This window comes from Chlorocebus sabaeus, chromosome 10 (genome assembly GCF_047675955.1).
Source record: "Chlorocebus sabaeus isolate Y175 chromosome 10, mChlSab1.0.hap1, whole genome shotgun sequence".
In the NCBI taxonomy this organism is placed as follows: Eukaryota; Metazoa; Chordata; class Mammalia; order Primates; family Cercopithecidae; genus Chlorocebus; species Chlorocebus sabaeus.
The window spans coordinates 55,842,092-55,862,467 of NC_132913.1; the positions used below are offsets into that span (position 1 = coordinate 55,842,092).

Here is a 20,376-nt window from a genome sequence, read left to right on the forward strand (position 1 = left end):
ATATTTATTTGCTTATTCCTCAGGGACATTTTGACAGTTGACTGAGATCAAGTGTGAAGGGGTTTGGTGGATTGTAAGGCACCTCGAAAATGTAATGGAATTAAAGGATGAATGCATTACAGGAAGGCTTGGGAATCCCACCCCCACCCCCAAGACCTGACATTTAGTTTCAGGGGCAATTTGGGGATTTCTGGACAAATCCACCAGTCACTGGGACCTGCAAGACAGTCTGTGTACAGGTGCTGAAGGCCTGCTTCTCGCAGCTATGTATTGGTCATCCGAGGAAGATGAATGATAAGGGAGGCCCAGGCCCCCACACAGGGTGAGCTGCCTGAGGGCAGTGACAGGGAAGTGTCTGTAAGAGTGCCGAGGGGTATGGTTAAAGGGAATTTTGAGGCACTCTGGCAGAGCTCTCGATTTCTGTGACATGTCAAAAGCTGACAGGCTGTGCTGGAAGCAGCAGTTAGAGATAGAGTTGCCAAATCGCATTCAGTGAGGTACAGTGGCATGGCTGACAGTAACATTCTGTGAGGGTACAGTTATATCCCTCCATGAGAGGGGCAGACAGCATCATTCTCCATGTGCAGAGAAGATACTGCTTTACTCATACATTATAGATTCCCAAAAGATTCATTGACAATTACTGTAATTTTATAAGCACCACAATACTGTGCAAACACTGGCTAACACATAATGGTAATGTCTTAAAGACTTTCTCGAGAAGGGTATTTTCATATATAAATACATACCGTGAAATTGTTGTCTACTATTTGATGTTTTTTATATCTGGTTTTATGCAAAATACAAACGTGTTTCATTGTTTAAGATGAAGACATAATTTGTTTGAATTTTAGGAGCTTCATCCTTTAACAGCTAGAGTCTGTGTTTCTTTAATAGTTGAAGTGAACTCATGATGAAATATCTTAAGTTTAGGGTACTTTTTCCTAGAATCCTGGAAATGTGTAGCAAGGAGCAGCAGTTTTGACATTTCTCACATTACCTTGGACTTTCCAAGGATCCCAGCTCTTAGGTTTTGAACACGATGGCCTTTCGGTCTCTGATCTGAAGTGGTCAACTCCTCAAATGAGGTTGGTATGGACTAGACTGACGGATCGGTTTATTACTGCTATTTAAGATTGAGCTATAATTTTGAAAAAGTTTCTTGTGAATCGTTTTTAACTACTACCACAAAAAGCCTTTGCCAATGGTTATTTTAAAAAGCAACCACTGTCTAAGGGGCTTTTCCACTTTTTAAAAATGTTAAAATGAAGATAGATTCAGAAAACAATCCTTAATGAAAATAAATTAAAGTTAGAAAAGAAAAAGATGGATGAGGAAAGGTTTCTAGGATTCAGGCTGTTTATTCTGGAAGAGAGAAGAATGCAAGATGATTTAATCTGTGTTTTGAAGTATTTGAGGAGGTTATAGACTGCACCATCTCTCTAGAGGACTGAGAAAAGAGGAAATGGGTTTACATTTCAGCAAGAAGGAATGACACAGGAAGAATATTTTGAGTATGATGAAAAACTAAAATAGGACACTTAGGGAAGATTAAAAAACAACTTTTTATTTTGAAATAATTATAGATTTCACAGGAAATTGCAAAGAAACATAAAGGGAGAGTTCATGCCTAAAGGAAGTTTTTGAATGCTCTCTCTAGAGACAAATCTGGCTTGGAGAAAGGTGGCTGGACCAAATGACATAGCAAGCTGGAAGTTTTCTGGCTCTTTCACAAATCTGTGCATCTTACGCTCTTCCCATAATATGTTTCCCATTAAAAGTCACTGAACAGCTGGGCGCGGTGGATCACGCCTGTAATCCCAGCACTGTGGGAGGCTGAGGCGGGTGGATCACCTGAGGTCGGGAGTTTGAGACCAGCGTGACCAATATGGTGAAACCCCGTCTCTACTAAAAATACAAAAGTTAGCCAAGCCTGGTGGCGGGCACCTATAATTCCAGTTACTTGGGAGGCTGAGGCAGGAAAATCGCTTGAACCTGGGAAGTGGAGGTTGCAGTGAGCCAGGATCGCTCCACTGCACTCCAGCCTGGGCAACAGAGCGAGACTCTGTCTCAAAAAACAAACAAACAAACAAAAAAAGTCACTGACCACCACAGATGAGGGCACCTTCTGATATGTGAAAGTATTCTTCTTGTCATCAAAATTTAAGGAGAACCAGCACTTGCTGAATATTTTCCAAATTTGGGCTCTGTTGTGAGAGGTTTATATTCACGTTGTCAGTGCTTAGACAAAATTTGCCAGGTAGATTTTATTGTCTTCATTTTGTAAACATAGTAACTAGGGTTCAGAAATATTAAACTGCTTTCCAACAATCTAGGCTCAGTAGGTGCACCTGGGATATGAGTTTGCACTAAAGGAATTGTTCGTTCTACTATATGATGCTACTAGAGAACAATTGATATTTTTCCTGAGAAGAAAATTGTCTTCTTACTGCACACTACTCTTCACGCCATCCTCCCCTATCTCTGTCCCCAGTTGCTCCCAAGGTGCCAGTGACTTAGAAAATCCCAACATGAAACAGAGTGTAATTATGATTTTTGTTATGTAGATGAGAAAATAGAGAAGTTCTGTGGTATCTCCAGGCACCGGAAGAAGCAGTTTCTTTTCTGGTGGCATCAGAGATTCTCTTAACTATATTTATTTAGTGCTGATAACACTTTTTTTGGAGTAATTTCATCCAGTTGCATAGTTTCATGTCTTTTGGTGTTCTCATTGCCTTGAATGCCATCTTTTTTTTCTATCTGAACAGGTACTAAAATGGCCTTTTAGTTTTATTCCATTTGTGTTCTCCTTTGTCTCAGTCACAGTGGAGCCCTTTGCTAGAAGAGCCCTGTGGAATTAGCTAAATTGTAGCTGTCTCAGGGCTTTCCATGTTAGATTTTTGTATCATTGAGTTTTGAGTCTTACCTGGGATACAGACCATCTTGTTCATCTCTATTTTTAACAATACTTACTTTTAATTTTTGGCATTAAAAATTTGAATTCTCATTTTAAGATGTTGAAAAATATAGAAAAACATTTTTTAAAGAATATTAAAGTAAGCCATAATCCCATTGTTTGGCAATAAATACAGGTAACCTTTTAATATATTTTCAATTTCTTTTATATGGCAGAAATTTATATGTAAACAGTGACCAGATAGTCATTGTTTTCTCTTGTTTCTGAGCATTTTTTTATGTTACTAAATATTCATTGAAAGCATTTATTTATCTTTAAATATAAAGTGGACATAAGCACAAATGTAAAACAGTACAGAAAAGTATGAAATACATATTGTCTTAACCCTAAAGGGTTATTGCCATTAACAATTTCTCACTACTCTTCCTGATAACAAATTTTAAAAGTAACAACACAAGTGGAATATTATATTTGTTGTATATCTTGCATTTTATACTTGTTGTATATCTTGCATCGATTTTTGCATTGATGTTCATCAGGGATATTGGCCTGAAATTTTCTTTTTTTGTTGTGTCTCTGCCAGGTTTTGGTATCAGGATTATGCTGGCCTCATAAAATGTGTTAGGGAGGAGTCCCTCTTTTTCTGTTGTTTGGAACAGATTGGAATAGTTTGGAATAGATTGGAATAGTTTGGAATCGTTTGGAATAGGTTGGAATCGTTTGGAATAGATTGGAATTGTTTGACTTCCTCTTTTCCTATTTGAATACCCTTTCTTTCTTTCTTTTGCCTAATTGCCCTGGCCAGAATTTCTAATATTATGTTGAATAGGAGTGGTGAGAGAGGGCATCCTTGTCTTGTGCCCAAAGGGAATGCTTCCAGCTTTTGCCCATTCAGTATGATGAGTTTCTGCTGAAAACTCTGCTGTTAATCGGGTGAGCTTCCTTTTATAGGTGACCTGGCCTTTCTCATTTGACTGCCCTTAACATTTTTTCCTTCATTTTGACCTTGGAGAGTCTGACAATTATGTGTCTTGGGGTTGATCTTCTCGTGAAGTATCTTAGTGGTGTTCTGTTTATTTCCTGAATTTGCATGTTGGACTGTCTTGCTAGGTTGGGGAAGTTCTCCTGGATAATATCCAGAAGTGTGTTTTCCAGCTTGTTTCCATTCTCCCCATGTCCTTCAGGTACCCCAGTCAATCATTGGTTCGGTCTTTTTACGAAATCCCATATTTCTTAGAGGCTTTGTTAATTCCTTTTCATTCTTTTTTTCTCGAGTCTTGTCTGCATGCCTTATTTCAGTAAGGCAGTCTTCAGACTCTGATATGCTTTCTCCCGCTTGGTTGATTTGGCTATTGATACTTGTGTATGCTTCACGAAGTTCTCGTGCTGTTTTTTTCAGCTCCATCAGGTCATTTATGTTCCTCTCTAAACTGGTTATTCTAGGTAGCAGCTCCTCTCACCTTTTATCAAAGTTCTTAGCTTCTTTCCACTGGGTTAGAACACGCTCCTTCAGCTCAGTGTAGTTTTTTATTACCCATCTTCTGAAGCCTACTTCTGTCAATTTGTCCATCTCATCCTCCATCTAGTTCTGCACCCTTGCTGGGGCGACATTGTGATCATTTGGAGGAGAAGAGTCATTCTGGCTTTTTGGGTTGTCACAGTTTTTTCGTTGATTCTTTTTCATCTTATGAATTTGTCTAGTTTTGATCTTTGAACCTGCTAACCCTGGGATGGGGTTTTTATGGGGCTTTTTTTGTTGTTGTTTTTTTAAATTGTTGATGCTGTTGTCGTTGCTTTCTGTTTATTTTTCTTTCAATGGTCAGGTCCATTTTCTGTAGGGCTGCTGCTGTTCTCTGGGGGTTCACTTCAGGCCCTGTTCATCTGGTTCGCTTCCGCATCTGGAGATGTCACTCAAGGAGGCTGGAGAACGGCAAAGATGGGTGCCTGCTCCTTCTTCTGGTATCTCTGACCTCGAGGGGCACCAACCTCACGCCAGTAGGATCACTCCTGAATTGGGTGTCTGACAACCCCTGTTGGAGGATTTCACCCAGTTGGGTGGCATGGGGAACAACAGGACCCGTTTAAGAAAGCACTTTGACTGTCACTTGGTGGGGGAGGGGGTGCGCCTCACTGTGGGGAAACACACTTATCTGGGCTGCCCAGATTCCTCAGAACTACCAGGAGGAAAGGCTAAGTCTGCTGGTCCACAGAGACTGCGACCACCCCTCCCGCTAGGGGATCGGGTCCAGGGAGATCCCTGTTCTGTCCCTGAGCCTCTGGCTAGAGTTACTGGAGTTCCTACAGGGAAGCCCCGCCCAGTGAGGATCAGGCCTGAAGAGGCACTCTGGCTGCGTCTGCCACAGCCGGTGTGTTGGGCTGTCAGGGACACGTCTTGGGACCAAGCTGTCCAGCCTCCCTGGCTCCAGCAGGGGAAAAGCATGTCCTGGAGCTGTAGTGTTAGACGCTGCCTTTCTCCCGCCCAGGGAGCTTAGCATGTTAAGCAGTGTGAGTCCCGGTGCTGGCTGCTGCCCCTCCCCTAAGGAACTCATATGACTTAGACAGCAGGCAGCCGCAGCTGTGGTGTTGGTCACCCTTCCTCCTGGGAACTCAGTAGTTTTAAGGAGATGCCAGCTGAAAGGCTGTTGAGAATCCGTGTGGCTCTGGGGTTGGGACGCTAGGCCCCGGTGGAGTGCCTTCGCGAGTAGGATCTTCTGATCCATGGGTTGCACCATTCCGTGGAAAAAGCACAGATTTCCTGGCTGGGTAGCATGTTCACTTACTGCTTCCCTTGCTTCGGGGGAGAGGGTTCTCCTGCCACGTGTGGCTCTCAGGTGGGCCTCCATACCACACTGCTCTTCCTTCCTCTCCGTGGATCATGCCAGCCTCTTAGTAAGTTCTGATGAGAGAAGCTGGATACCTTGGTTACCGGTGAAGGATCCACACGCTTACTATCATTCTTTTTGATTGGCGCCTCAGATCGCCACTGTTTCTAGTCGGCCATCTTGGCCCCACCCAACAATGTTTAGATACCAATTTTTATTTTTTTTGGGTGAGGATGACCATCTTTTCATATGTCTATTGGTCATTTGTTACTTATTTCTGTATACTACCTTTTTATATCTCATGTGCATTTTTAATTAAACTTCCACATTAGAAATTTATTTTTATTTCTCCAAATCCTTGGCTGTATTTCACATTATAAAACTCAGCCTGATGGGCATGAAGTGGTCTTGGTCCATTTTCCTGATGTGGCTGAATATCTTGTTGTATGTTTATTGATATTTCCATTTGTTCTTTTGAAAATTGCCTATTTAACATCTTTTGCCCATTTTTCTATGGATCATCAAAAATCTTTAAAAATGTGAAAATCTAGGATATAGAAGAGTCTGGAAATTTTCATCTTCAAAACTTTATGGTTGATTTCTTGAAGCTTTAGCTAGCAAAAGTGATCCTAAATTCAAGTGGCAGAGATAATGCAGATGGAAGAATGGATAGTTATCCTATGATGACAGAGTATTTTAGTGGTCAACCTAAATAATTTAATTCTTCAAATTCACTTTTGCTTGTATCTTTGATATCATAACAACATGGTGGGACTTTGATCAGAGTTCTGTACTGTCAGAAAGGGCCCAGTGGCTATTTTCTTAGAGAATATTCCCAGCAGCAAGAAGTAAGAACAACAGTATAGTATGAACACACCTAGAGATCTAATGTGCAATGAGGCCTGAGTTAACAACATTGTATTGTTTTAGAGATTTTTTTAATAAAATAAATAAACCTATTTATTTTAAATAAGTAGATACTAGCTGCTTTGGTCGCACACACACAAGTAACTGATGTGAGATGATAGATATATTAATTTGCTTCACTATAGTAGCCATTTTACTATATAGGTATCCTATAATGTGTTGCACACCTCAAATATACACAACAAAATTTGTAAAACAAAAAAGAACAACAGTATAAGTCTTTGTAACCATTAAATACCATGCCCTACAAGGATATGTAATTTTCTGAGGGAAATATTCACAGTAGGAAAGTAAAGCAAATTATAAACACATAATTTATATGTATTTGCAATACATATAATTGCAATACATAAATAATTGCAAAGTGATGCAATTTTGTTTAATAAAAACATGGTAAGCAAAGTATAAAGAAAGAGCAAAGTGTAAAGCAAAGTATAAAGAGCAGGGCTGATACATAATAGATGCTCACTGAGTTATTTTGTAGTTACTCATTAAGCTATTTAGCGTTTTCCCTATGCAGATAATTGTGCGTGAAAATCTTTACATCTGTGGCCTTTCTTCTTTGTCTGACTGTCTTAGATAAATACCTAAAAGTGGGATTACTGAGCAGAGTGTATGACCATATCACAAATATTTTAACACTGCCTCTTTAATTTACTTTTCTTATTTTAGGGAGAGTGGCTAATTTCCTCCGGTACAGCAAGTGTTGTTTTTCAGATTTTATTCTATCACATACTTTATTTTATAGTTTTTATAAAATAGCCTGCTTTAAAGAAATCAATGTATTATAGATTTTCATGTTTTGCATATTTTATGTAAATATCCTTTTTAGTAGCTACATAATATTTCAGGGGTTTCTTTGTACTCGGATATTAAACACTGGAGTCACCTTAGGGTTTATTTCTTGAATCTCCTCCTGTATTTATTTATACTCATTTCCCAGGTGATTTCCTTGTTCTTGTGGCTTTATATGTCATCTGTATGTTGATGAAAATAAATTTGTATCCCTTGCCCAAGCCTAAACTTCATACTAGCATATCCAGCTGCCTACTGGACATCTCCGTTTGTAAGCCTGGTAGCCTGATAAGCATTACCTCAGTCTTACCAGGCCTCACGCTGAAGTCATGAACTTCAGCCCAACCCCCATGCCAGGACAAAACCTTGTTGTTACCTGTTATTCCTCTCTTGCCTCATCCCATCCATGTTCAGTCTGTCAGTGGATCCTGTGAGCCCAGTCTTCAGGATACTTCCAGGATCTGATCACTTCTCACTGCCTCTTTTGCTGCCATCACCTCTGACCTGGATAATTGCAGCACCCTTCCGGTTAGCCTTGCTGTCTCCATCCTTGTTCCCCTTCTGTCTGCTCTCAACAGAGGAGCTAGTGATCCTCTTAGGACAGAATAAATCATTTAGGTTTTCTTCACATGGTCCCGAAGAAGCTTCCTACCTTACTGTGTGTAAAAACAAAAACAAAAAGTCCCAAAATGGCCTAGAAGGCACTGTGTGTGGCTGCCTGCTGCTCTCTAACCCCTCTTCATTCCTCCTGTGCTTACTAACTCTGTCCTAGTCTCTCTAGCCTTCTGGATATGCCTTCAGCATCTCAGTCAGACTCCTTCTCAGAGCCTTCAGCCTTGGCTGCTGTTCCTTCTAGAATGTCCTTCCGCCACTTATCTTTCTAGTTTCTTTCCTTACTTCCTTCAGGATTCTGTGTACCTTCTCAATGGGGTCTTCCCTGGCCAATCTGTTTTAAATGACAGCCCCACCTGGGTAGCCCTGTCTTTATTAGCACGCTTTATTTTTCTCTCTAGCACTTCTCACCATCTGGCATAGCATACACTGCTTGGTTTATTTTTAATCTCCCTCTGCTAGAATGTAAGCTCCGTAAAAATGGGATTTTGTTCACTGCAGCATCCCCAACACCTGTAACAGGGCTGATACATAATAGATGCTCACCGAGTCATTTTGTAGTGACTCATTAAGCTATTTACCATTTCCCCTCTGCAGATAATTGTGTGTGAAAATCTTTACATCTTTGCCTTTCTTCTTTGTCTGACAGATTGTTTTAGATAAATACCTAAAAGTGGGATTACTGAGCAGAGTGTATGACCATATCACAAATATTTTAACAATGCCTCTTTAATTTACTTTTCTTATTTTAGGGAGAGTGGAAAACATTGTTTTTATTAATAGATTATGTTATGATTGATTGGGTCTAAATTTTGTCTAAGGTGTTTAACTACCTTTAAGACCTTGGGCACCCTCATTAACTCCTTTGAGCTTTAGTTTATATTTCTGTTAAATGAAATAAATATTTAATTCAAAGAGTTATTGTTGATCTAAAAAAGAATTAAACATTCAGAGCTTTTGGCATATAGTATCTGTCAATAAATAGCAGTCCCCTTTCTCCATCCTGGCCTTCATTCCACTAGATATTTGTTTTCCTGAAACAGTTTTGTCTTATGTAGGATTTAACAATATACAGTCATGCACATATGCCTGCTCACTCAGGCACATGCACGTGTGTTTGTCTAAATATGCACCTTCATATTAGCTTTCAAAGTCTAGTTTATATTGTTCTGGTCAGTTTTAAACTGATAATACTTACTCGGATAGTAGCCACAGCACACCATTCCTGACAAATATTGCTATCCAAGGAAGTGTTAGTAGTTAAGCAATGCATTGACTCAATTACCTCTCCTCACTTCTCCTTTATTGAATTTTTACTTATATATAGGTTTCTTTCTGGCACAGTTTGGGGTGGAATATGTTATTTCTCCTAACTGGATTTAACTATTTCATCTGTTATTAGTTGGTTGTGATTAATTTCAAAGACCTTGCAAGCACTTTTGTATTTACCAATATATTTGTCATTTCTGATGCCCTGTTCATTTGTAAAGATCTAAGTTTCCATCTGGTTGTGTTGCCTTTCAACCTAAAGAAGAACTTCCTTTAGCATATTTGAAATGGGAATCTGGAGGCCACAAATACCCTTAGTTTCCTTTTCACTTTCATTCTTTGAAGGATATTTTGCTGAACATGGAATTTCCAGCTGACAGTTTTTTTTTTTTCTTTTCCTGCTTCCAGTATTGTCATGAGCTGCATGACAACATTTCAGTTAATTATGGGGGGTGGAGGGTTGGAGGGGACTCCATATATACAATAGTGGTCCTATAAGATTCTGATTACTGTACTTTTTCTATGTTTATTTATTTATAAAGGAAATAGGTTTAATTGACTCACAGTTTTGCATTGCTGGGGAGGCCTCAGGAAACTTAACAATCATGGCTGAAGGCAAAGAAGAAGCAGGCACCTTCTTCACAGGACAACAGGACAGATGAAGTCCTTTTCTGTGTTTAAATATGTTTAGATACACAAATACCATTCTGTTTTAATTGCCCATTCACTACAGTAATGGTAATGTCCTGTACAGGTTTGTAGCCTTGGAGCAATAGGCAATACTATATATCTTAGGTGTGTAGTAGGCTATACCATCTAGGTTTGTGTAAGGACACTATGATACTCACACAAAGACAAAACCACCTAATGATGTAATTCTCAGAATGTATCCCTATTGTTAAGTGATGCATAACCGTACTTTAAAGATGTTTTTGCGCTGTCATTGAGCCTTCATAATTTCCGACGAGAAGAGCGTTGCATTTCAAATTATTTTCCCCTGTATATAGTGAGCCATTTTTGTCTGGTAAATTACAGTAGTTTCTTTTTGTCTTTGATTTTCATCTATTTGACTGTATTTTGTGTAGGTTTTCTTCTTTTCCAATTTACCTCTCTGTAGGGTTCTTGAGCTCCTTGAATCTGTATGTCTTAGCCTGTTTTGTGTTTCTCCAAAGGAATATCTGAAAGGACTGGGCAGTTTATAAAGAAACTGTTTATTTAGTGCATGATTCCGATGACTGAAAAGTTCAAGATTAGGCATCTGTATCTAGTGAGGGCCTCAGGCTGCTTCCACTCATGATGGAAGGTGAAGGGGAGCCGGCATGTGCAGAGATCACATGGCAAGAGAGGAAGCAAGAGAGGCAGGGAGAGGTGCCAGGCTCTTTTTATTAAACCAGCTCTTGTGGAAACTAGTAGAGCTAGAGCTCATCTGCCCCCATGACCCAAACACCTTCCAGTAGGCCCCACCTTTCACATTGGTGATCAAATTTCAACGTGAGGTTTGGTGGGGACAGAACACCCAAAGTATAACAGCATGTTTATATCTTTTACCAGATTTTGGAAGTTACAGGCTATTATTTCTTCTAATATTGTTCCCCCTAATTTGTCTCCTTTTCCCCTGTGACTCTAATTACCCACATGTTAGACTCTGAAAAATTGTTCTACAGGTCTTTAAAATCTGTTTATTTCTCCATTTTTTCTTTCTTTCTTTTTTTTTTTTTCCAGATTGTATGTTTCAGGTTCACTGAATTTTTCCTTTGCATGTCTTTTCCCCTTAGAGTGGAACATATTTTACTTGCTCTTCATCTACCTATTAGATTGTGTATCCTGGGCATGGTGAAAGTTATTTTGTGGAGATTGTGGATTTTTTTACATTGCTTTAAAAAATGTTGATGTTTTGTTAATAGGCAGTTTACTTAGACTCAAATTGTAGCCTCTCATGCTTGCAGTGGACAGTGGGTTTAATCTCAGATAAATTCTTTAAACCTTAGCTCCTGTCTATATTCAGTTTACCTTGTATATTCATGGTTCAGAAGTCAGCTAGAATCATGCTTAGTTTATATACAGAATTAGGATTTGCTTCTTTGGCATTGTCTCTTCTGTGGTTCTCTAGTCATTCGCTGATTTCCCCAGGCTTTTCCCCCTGGTTCCTGCAGCTATGAAGGGGATGTGTTTTTCTATCAAAATTTTGCTTGCTGCTGTGACTGTGTCTGATCGCAGGGTAGAGCTGCAGAATAAATATATAAATGAAGAGACAGAGAGGTCACTCTTTACTGGTTGCTTGTCCAACTTTGACACTTCCCCAAAGTCAGTTTCCTTTTTTTCAGTCTCCAGAGCCCTCAGGTGGTGTTTGTTTGTTTTTGTTTGGGAGGGAGAGTGTGGTGGTCATAAGTTGTGAAATCCATTTACTCATTCCTCCACAACAAAAAGAGAATGTCCCTTTCAATTATTTTTAATTGAAATCCTTACTGAGATAGTTGTAGATTCAAATACAGTTCTAAGAAATAATACAATGAGATCTCATGAACTCTTTACCCAGTTACCTACAATGGTAACATTTTATAAATCTCTAGTATGGTATCAGAACCAGCCTTTTGACCTTGATACCATCTTCCAATCTTAATCAGATTTCCCCAGTTTTATTAACACTTGTACTCATTTATGTGTGTGTGAGGTTTAATTCTATACAATTTTATCACATGTGTAGGCTTGTATAGCCACCATCACAGCATCCCAACTATTTTTGGAAAGTATAAGAAGTGCTACAGTTTGAAAGAAATAAAAGTCTCTGGCCATGCTACCCACTGGAGATGATTAAGTATTTTAAAGTAATTAGAACAATGACATATACCCTGTAAATGTTTATTTTTTTATAACCTCCTTTTGCAGATTGTGAACTTCATTGAGTGCAAGGTTCATTTCATGGTTTTCTTTTTTGGGGGGGGGGGTGTTATTTTTTTTCTTTTGAGATGAAGTCGTACTATTGGCAAGGCTAGAGTGCAGTGGCACAATATTGGCCCACTGCAGCCTCTGCCTCCCGGGTTCAAGCGATTCTCCTGCCTCAGCCTCCAGAGTAGCTGGGATTACAGGCACGCACCACCACACCTGGCTAATTTTGGTATTTTTAGTAAAGATGGGGTTTCACCATGTTGGCCAGGCTGGTCTTGAACTCCTGGCCTCATGTGATCTGCCTGCCTCAGCCTCCCAAAGTGCTGGGATTACAGGCATGAGCCACTGCATCTGGCCCATTTTGCGTTTTGACTATATCTCTCACCACAACACAGCCCCGTGCTTTCTTCAGTACTTTGTGCGGAGATGTTTACCTCATGTTTAAAATACAAATACATGTTGCCAAATAGAATTGAAAAGTAGCAATGTCTTAGATATTTTCTCTGCTTTTTAACAGAGCCTAGTATTTTTCAAAGTTTACATCCTTATTATATTTACTTTCAAATATAGTACATGAAAGTACTTTATAGATGTTTGATCTTTTGAAGGTGGTGGTGCACCTTTGATAAAAGAAGTAATTAGGTGAGCATTTCCTTATAGAGGTAATCATCAAAGCTTGAAAGCACATATTTCCTTTCAACTATTACATTTGTCGATGTGTTACCCCCATCCCCCATCAATCTGCTTCTCTTTCTGACTCTATCTCTTTCTCTCAAAATGTTATGAAAGACGGCTTTTGTGAACTTATTTATGTTAGAGCCAGCATTAAAAAAAAAAAATCCAGCTTTTTACATGGTGTAATGGGCCATGATAGTCAGTGACAAAATTATAGTAGTTGTGTAATGGATCTTGTTTGGTATCCAAATAGGCTCTCTGAAAAAAAAAAATATGATTCACACATTTTTTTTGGAGAATAAACACAAAATTTCTATATTTTCATATAATCAGTAATACCTGTTTGATAATAATTATATGCTCTTCTTTTTTCTTCTTTCATTTGAGGTTCACTTTTTCTGCCTATCTTATACAATTTTTTAAAAATCTTGGAAATTAAGTGTTTGGATCTCAGTATGAGTTATGTTGAAAAGAGCGTTCCTAGTGAGGTGTTGGTAGAGCCTGCACAAGCTCTTTCTAGGCAGCTTTCACATCCTAGGGACAATGAATATTAAAGAAGTGGCTTCTTGAGTTGGAGTGGTCAGTCTCCTACCTTCTGGGTCCCAGATGACCCTGAGTAGATGTGGATATTCAAGGAAATTAAAATGCACAGCCCCTTTGGAAAAGATAGTAAGGATACCTGCCATTGTATTTTACTTGATTGTTTTATTCATTCATTCATCCATCAAATACTCATTGAGTGCCCACAGTGTGCCAGGCATATAAATAAAAAGATCCTGTGACGTTGTTCAAAGAACGATGATTTATGCACATGCCTACCATGGGTCATTTAAACTTTAATGGACTTCAACATTTAAATTGAGTTAAATTCTATTAAGTTTGTCTGTTGTTCTCTCTCTCTCTCACTGTCTATCTGTCTCTACATCCTCAGATTTGGGAGCTTAGCCTGTCCAGTGAATCAGAATGGGGAGCTGATTATAACAGTGACCCTTCTGGGAAAGAAATATACTGTCTTCTGCTTCCATTTCCCTGGAAGTGGAGGCCACTGACGTCTCTGGTCCTCTCTGCAAAGTGGGGATGATGGTAATCCCGCTTCATCTGGTTGAGGGAGGATTAAATGAGATTGTGAACAGGGCTCTGGAGATGTGGACTTCACTGAGGCCTGGTCCTGCTCTCTTGGGGGCCCCACACACAGGATAGGGATGCACATGTTATATACAGGAGAGTTATACCAACACTTAACTCTCCTGTGGGAAGTGTGGCCACAGCACCCTGGAGGGCCATTGGATTGAATAGGGGAGCTGGAAAGGTTTGGGCCCTTAGAGAAGGCCAGGTGTGGATGAGCTCAGACCCCGATCGCACTGCTGGTGTGGACTCACTGTGGACCTGCACCAGGCCTGGGGTTTGAGGATAAGAGTCACCACAATTTAATGTCCATATGGGACCCTATGCTTTTCCTTTTAACTATGGCAAAATACCACATGGGGACACTTCTGTCAGTGCACGTGGTGCTGAGAACACTTGGACAGAGGGTAAACTGGGGCAAGTGGTTACTCGACCAGATGTCCCTGGTTTCTTTCAGTGCCTATCCTGACATCTGGTCTCTTTTTTCTGCTTCTGCTTGGTATAATACTTTTACAACTTGAATACACATGGCTTGGTTCAGTGTAGCTGAGGCTGGTGACCCGCTGGGCCCAGGAAAGGCATGGTTTGTAAATGCTATTATGTGAAACCTTACCCATGGCTCCTGTCAAACATTTTAGGCAAAGAAACTCTATGATATGATTTGTAATACATACATGTATTTGTAGAAACACATACGTGTACATATATAATTATAATAATTTTTTCACATATAAGGAGATTGAGGCAGAGAGAGATTAATTTCTGTAGCTAAGTCTCCATAGCCAGATAGCAGCAGAAATAATTCCCACCCTATCCTTCGGACATTGCTTTAAAAATATGTTAACAGCATCATATTTATTTGATAATTTTGATTATTGAAATTTGATAAGTTGTTGATTAAGTGGTACACTGTTGCCTTCATTCTTGGAATTTAAAGAAAATAGAGTTTTTAAAGTGGTTTGAAACTTAAGAGAAGGAGAAATTTATACATTATGTTGTATAACAAATACTAAAATTTTTTTTTTTTTTTTTTTTTTTTGGGCGGATAACGGAGGTGAGGAAGTTGCTATTGAAGAGATGGTGTTGAGTAAATTTCTTGACTCCCCTACTGCCTGCCCATGCATTGTTACAGGGCACACAGAGAATGTCAACTTGTCAGCAGCACTCAACACCATGGTAGCAACAACAAAACATATTTACTGAAGATAACCAGTTGATTAAATGTCTTGACCCCCTCCTGTGTATGCACAGGCATTGTCACAGGGCATACAAAGAGGAAATGATCAGCTTCTGCATTGAGACTCTGTGCTAGTTAGATGAAGAAAGAAGACTGTTCTGGAACAGCAGACTGCTACAAAGATGATAATGACAAAGTCCGAAGGGAATTTGAACACAGTTTGTCAGAGGTGTGGGAAGGGGAGGCTGAGGGAGGGCGGGGGAGGAGTCCAACTGGAAAGACTAGAAGGAAACCATTGGAATAGTTGTGTCCTTCACACCAAATGCATTTTGTGGTCTTACCTTATCATTTGCTTTTGCTGGACCACATGTCTTTTCACCCCGCTCTTTGTACCTTATGATGAGGGGCGAATAACCACAAAGCAGGAAACCTTGTCAAGGAAACAAGTTCTAGACTCTTTCTTGTGGTCATTGCCTACTAAGTTCCTTCTTTCATCACTACAGCCATAGCCCCATGATTATCATTTATAAAAAGGGGCCAGAGTCGTTAGGAAAAGGTTATACTTATTGCCAAGAAGGTAGGGATGTAGGTAATACCGCTCAGAAAATTTTACATTAAACAGAATTGAGAATGTAGAAATTTGGGGAAAACTCCATTATCTAGAGGATTTGTATATCGGGAAAGGGTGATTCTTCTTCCTTCCCAACTTTGTCCCAGAGAGCCCAGTGTACCAAGTATTACGGTGCATTTTCTGTGTCTGTCTTTCCTGGTTTAGGCTTGTACATGTACAGTGTTCTATTTTCCTGTTTAAATAAATTTCTTCACTTTTACTTGTAATAGGACCCAGTAGGATATTATGTGGTACTTTGTATATAAGTTTCATTGGCCCTGCTTTAAAAACAAAAACCTTTGTCTACTGTTCTTTAATCTCATCAACTGTCATTAAGGAAGCTTCATCTAAGATTTACTCCTGGTCTGTTTTGCATATTTATCAATTGTTGCCTTTGACCAACAGTGAATTAATTTGGGTAATACTTTCACATGATATAAAATTGTTCTGTATTTGTAGAAAATGTTCAATGTTACTACTGAAAATGAGTATTTACAGAGTTTTATTTCTTGAGCATTTAGTCTAAAACAACTTTTAATTTTTTTAACACAGTTTTATTAGCGATGTCCCCACATCTTTGGGGCCCCATGCACTTCACCTGCTCCCTTTCAGCACCTCATTCACATAGAAAATGAGACCAGAAAGAAGGCTCAGTCCTCTCATTCCTCTTGACATAGGCATTGGCTTAGGATAAAAACAGTTTTGTGGATGTTCATACATAAACACTTACGACTTTTCATCTTGTCTGGGACATCATGCCTTTTGACATCCTTCATTACTCTTTATGAGAAAAAAGCAAATAACCACAAAGCAGAGAATTTTAAGAAGCCATAAGGGATTGGGGCTGAATTTAGCACACTTTGATTATAGAGACAAAAATTGCCAAGTTTATGACTAGGGGTGATCAAAGCGCTTTCTCTGCATGCATAATTAGATGCTTAGTAAACGTTTTCTCACAGTGAAAATATAGCATGACTATTGCTCTGTGTAAGAACAGTATAAGTTATCTCGTTTTGAAATCATTGTTTTATTTCTATCTTATACACTTATATTTTCATCTGATAGTCTTTCTAGCTTTGTCTCATTAGAAGTTGAGGATTGGAGGGTTTAAATGTTTTAAAAGGATTTCTTTTTTAATGGTACTGCTGGGGGCCAATGGAGAGAAAAATGGTTAAGTCGGCCTTACAGTTACTGACGGGAGTGTTGACAATGTACACCCATGAAATCCTACCAACACTTTATTGGGATAATTGAGTTATGTGTAACTGGTGGCATTAAGAATCACATAGAAAGAATAAATTCTGACCATCTACTTTTTTCTTTTTGTAATTTTTAGATTTGTAGCCAAACCATGTGCCATAGCCCTCAACATTCAGGCCAGTGGACCACAGATTGCTCCTCCCAATGCCATTCTGGAAAAGGTCTTCACTGCAATTACGAAGGTATGATTTTCCTTTCCTGGGGTATGAATTGTCCCCGGTCACCATTCTCAGCCTGCTGTCATTCAGTTCCTCCCCTTCTGGGTTTGGAGAATCAACTTTTGCCTAACCTCATGCTGGAGAACATGTTGTCAGAAGGAATGTAAGCGTAGTAGAAGTAGAATGAAGATGGGCTTGTCTTAGACCTGGTAGTTTACGCTCAGGTTGATTTTTAGTAGCTTGCCTCAGAAGAGTCTTGATTAAATAACAATTAGTCTAATTCTGTGACTCTTTTAATCACATGTGACCTGAAGCAAGATTTGACTTGAAGCAAGATGAGGGCTGGGAGGGACTTTGTGGAGGTGACTGGGTAGAGCTGAAGAGTGTGATTTATGTGTGTGTGAAAAAAAGGACCTCTTGGCTTGTAGCATTGTCCATAGATTCTAGGAGCTGTGATAAGTAGACAAATGTAAACAAAAACAAGAAGAAGGCATAATTGCAGGATAAAAGATTGTACCATAAATGTATGAAGAAGGAGGGTCAGGAGAGTCTTAAGTGAAGAGATAGGTTCACTGTGGAGAATAAAAGGGAGGAGATACACAGGTGGGAGATGAAGCCCAAACTAGGAGTGGGAAAGAGGGAGCAGAAAAGAAGCGGGGAGAAGAGACCATGTCTCCTGCCTCCACCCCATCCCAAGTTCAGATCTCCTTCAGAACAAAGAGGGAGGAGAATGCCGAAGTCAGAAACCCTCAGTTGAGGCCATAGGAAAATAAAGCAAATTACAGAGTTTTTATATATCTTACCTTATTCTTGTCTGGACAAGAAAAAGGAAAAGATCAGGAGAAATACAGTGTTCTATGAGAAGTATTGTGTGTTCATATATTAAATGGCTCATTTTCTCTCTTTCGTTTTTCTGGGAGAATTACCCAGGCTTCCAAGATGTGATTTGATAGAATTAAGCAAATTCTATTTCTTTTCTTGATATTTGTGTTTCTAGCCATTTGTACTAGCTATCTCGTCTTACAACTATTAATTCAGATATCCAAATACTTTCGCCTATTTTATGGTCTTCATTTCTTCCAAAATTCTCTAGAATTTTTCCCTCTGTCCTTTAAAAAAATTTTTTTTCCTCAAAAAATTAAGAAACTACCAGGTGTTTTTCATATCCCTGCTAGGAAGAAGAGAAGAATGAATGGAATTTTAGGAAAAGCTCTTTTGGTGGTTTTTATGGGGTAATTTCAGATTGCCAAGTTCCTGTCTGAAGGGACACATATCTTATGGTATTTAAAAGAAGAAAATATATTTTTTAAAAAAAGCTTGCATTTTCATTTAGTGTATCAAATTACTTGAGTGAAACAACTTTTTCCCTCTTAAAAAAACAGGTGTGTAGGGACATCTCAGGTTCATTTGTGAGTGTGATTATAACGTATTTGGAGTCTCTTTGTGAACTACTCTAAGTACATTAAACATATAGTATTCTAAATGAATAATAAAATGAGAGTTTTTTGTTTTTTAAATTTTCCCCAAATTTGATGCCTCTCCTTAGAAATCCTGCAGTGGATGTTTCACTTCCCTTGCCTTATGTTTTTTACAGTTAGTGGAGAAATTTCCTCCATAAAGGTAATAAAAAGATTTTGCAGCCAGATTGGCTGCTCTAAAGAATACTTGCTTGGCTAGGCATGGTGGCTCACGCTTAGAATCCCAGCACTTTGGGAGACCGAGGAGGGCGGATCATGAGGTCAAGAGATTGAGACCACCCTGGCCAACATGGTGAGACCCCATCTCTACTAAAAATACAAAAATTAGCTGGACATAGTGGCGTGCACCTGTAGTCCCAACTACTTGGGAGGCTGAGGCAGAAGAATGGCTTGAACCCAAGAGGCGGAGGTTGCAGTGAACCGAGATTGCGCCACTGCATTCCAGCCTGGCGATGGATCAAGACTCCGTCTCAAAACAAACATACAAAAAAAAAAAAAAAAAAAAGAATACTTCCTTCTACTTAATTTGAATGAGCATATCTTTTAGTTTCCAAGGTGATTCCTTTGGAGGTTTTTACATGATTAAAACAGAAGCGTCATGTGTGAAATATAAATGCAGCAAAAGTTGGAACCATTTTCCCTTGTATTCTTTGTAGTTCTCCGATCTTATTTGTGATATGAAATATAACCAGTCAGTTGACTGGAATAGGAGGGGCAGGACTTGGGACAGCTGGAACCAAGTGTGCATTTGTATATGTGTGTGAATGATCATCCAGTATCCTGGCCTCACTACAGTTCAGCTGCCTTTTTGTAGAAGGGCATGATTATAATCCTTCAAGTGTGAGAGATGAACCCTTAAAATTTCTGTATATGACCGGCTACATAGTTTGTGGGGCCCAGTACAGAATGAAAATGTGGGACCCCTTGTTCAGAAAGCACGAAAAAAAGTGCCATTAAGAGTACAAAAATATAAAACTTTTTTCTTCCTCCCTTAGTCTCTCTCTACTTGTCAAGGTGTTTTTTTGTTTGTTGTTTTTGGTTTTGAGACAAGGTCTCACTCTGTTCCCAAGGCTGGAGTCTAGTGGCATAATCGTAGCACACTGCAGCCTCAAACTCTGGGCTCAAATGATCCTCTTGCTTCAGCTTCTCAAGTAGCTGGAACTACAGGTGTGGGCCACCACACCTGGCTAATTAAAAAAATTTTTTTGTACAGATAGTGTCTCACTATGTTGCCCAGGCTGGTCTTGAACTCCTGGCTTTAAGCAATCCTCTTGCCTCAGCCTCCCAAAGTATTGGGATTATAGCTGTGAGCCACCATACCTGGTCAAAGTGTTTTTTATTTGCTGTGTAATATCGTGTTCCCTAATGGCATGGGGAGACTCTTGGGGAAAGTATAGACCCTCACAGGTACCTGGGGGGTACACCCTGTGACTTAGTGTGCACATGACCCACCAGCTGCCAGGTTTCCCTTTTTTCCAGCAACTGGCTGACACACTGTACCTTGGTTCAGGGGAGCAGAGAAATAGAGTCAGGCCTCTCTCCAGGCCCACTGCCCCAACCCATGGGTGATGAGTGACCTTCAAGTGCATTGCAACCTCTATGCCCAGATCCAGGGGTACACAAGAGGCTTAGCCATAGCGAGTCACCAACCACATGCACTGGGGT

General features: G+C 39.5%; 1 protein-coding gene across 3 annotated transcripts in view; it reads left to right on the forward strand.

Annotated features, from left to right (window-relative positions):
• The window catches only part of CERS6 (ceramide synthase 6), a 317,758-nt gene that overhangs the window by 75,639 nt on the left and 221,743 nt on the right, over positions 1-20,376 (forward strand). For all 3 annotated transcript variants that reach the window (XM_007965259.3, XM_007965260.3, XM_073019784.1), the window contains exon 2: positions 17,152-17,257. In XM_007965259.3, coding sequence (XP_007963450.1) covers positions 17,152-17,257 — 106 coding nt within the window. The remainder of the gene's footprint in view (positions 1-17,151; positions 17,258-20,376) is intronic.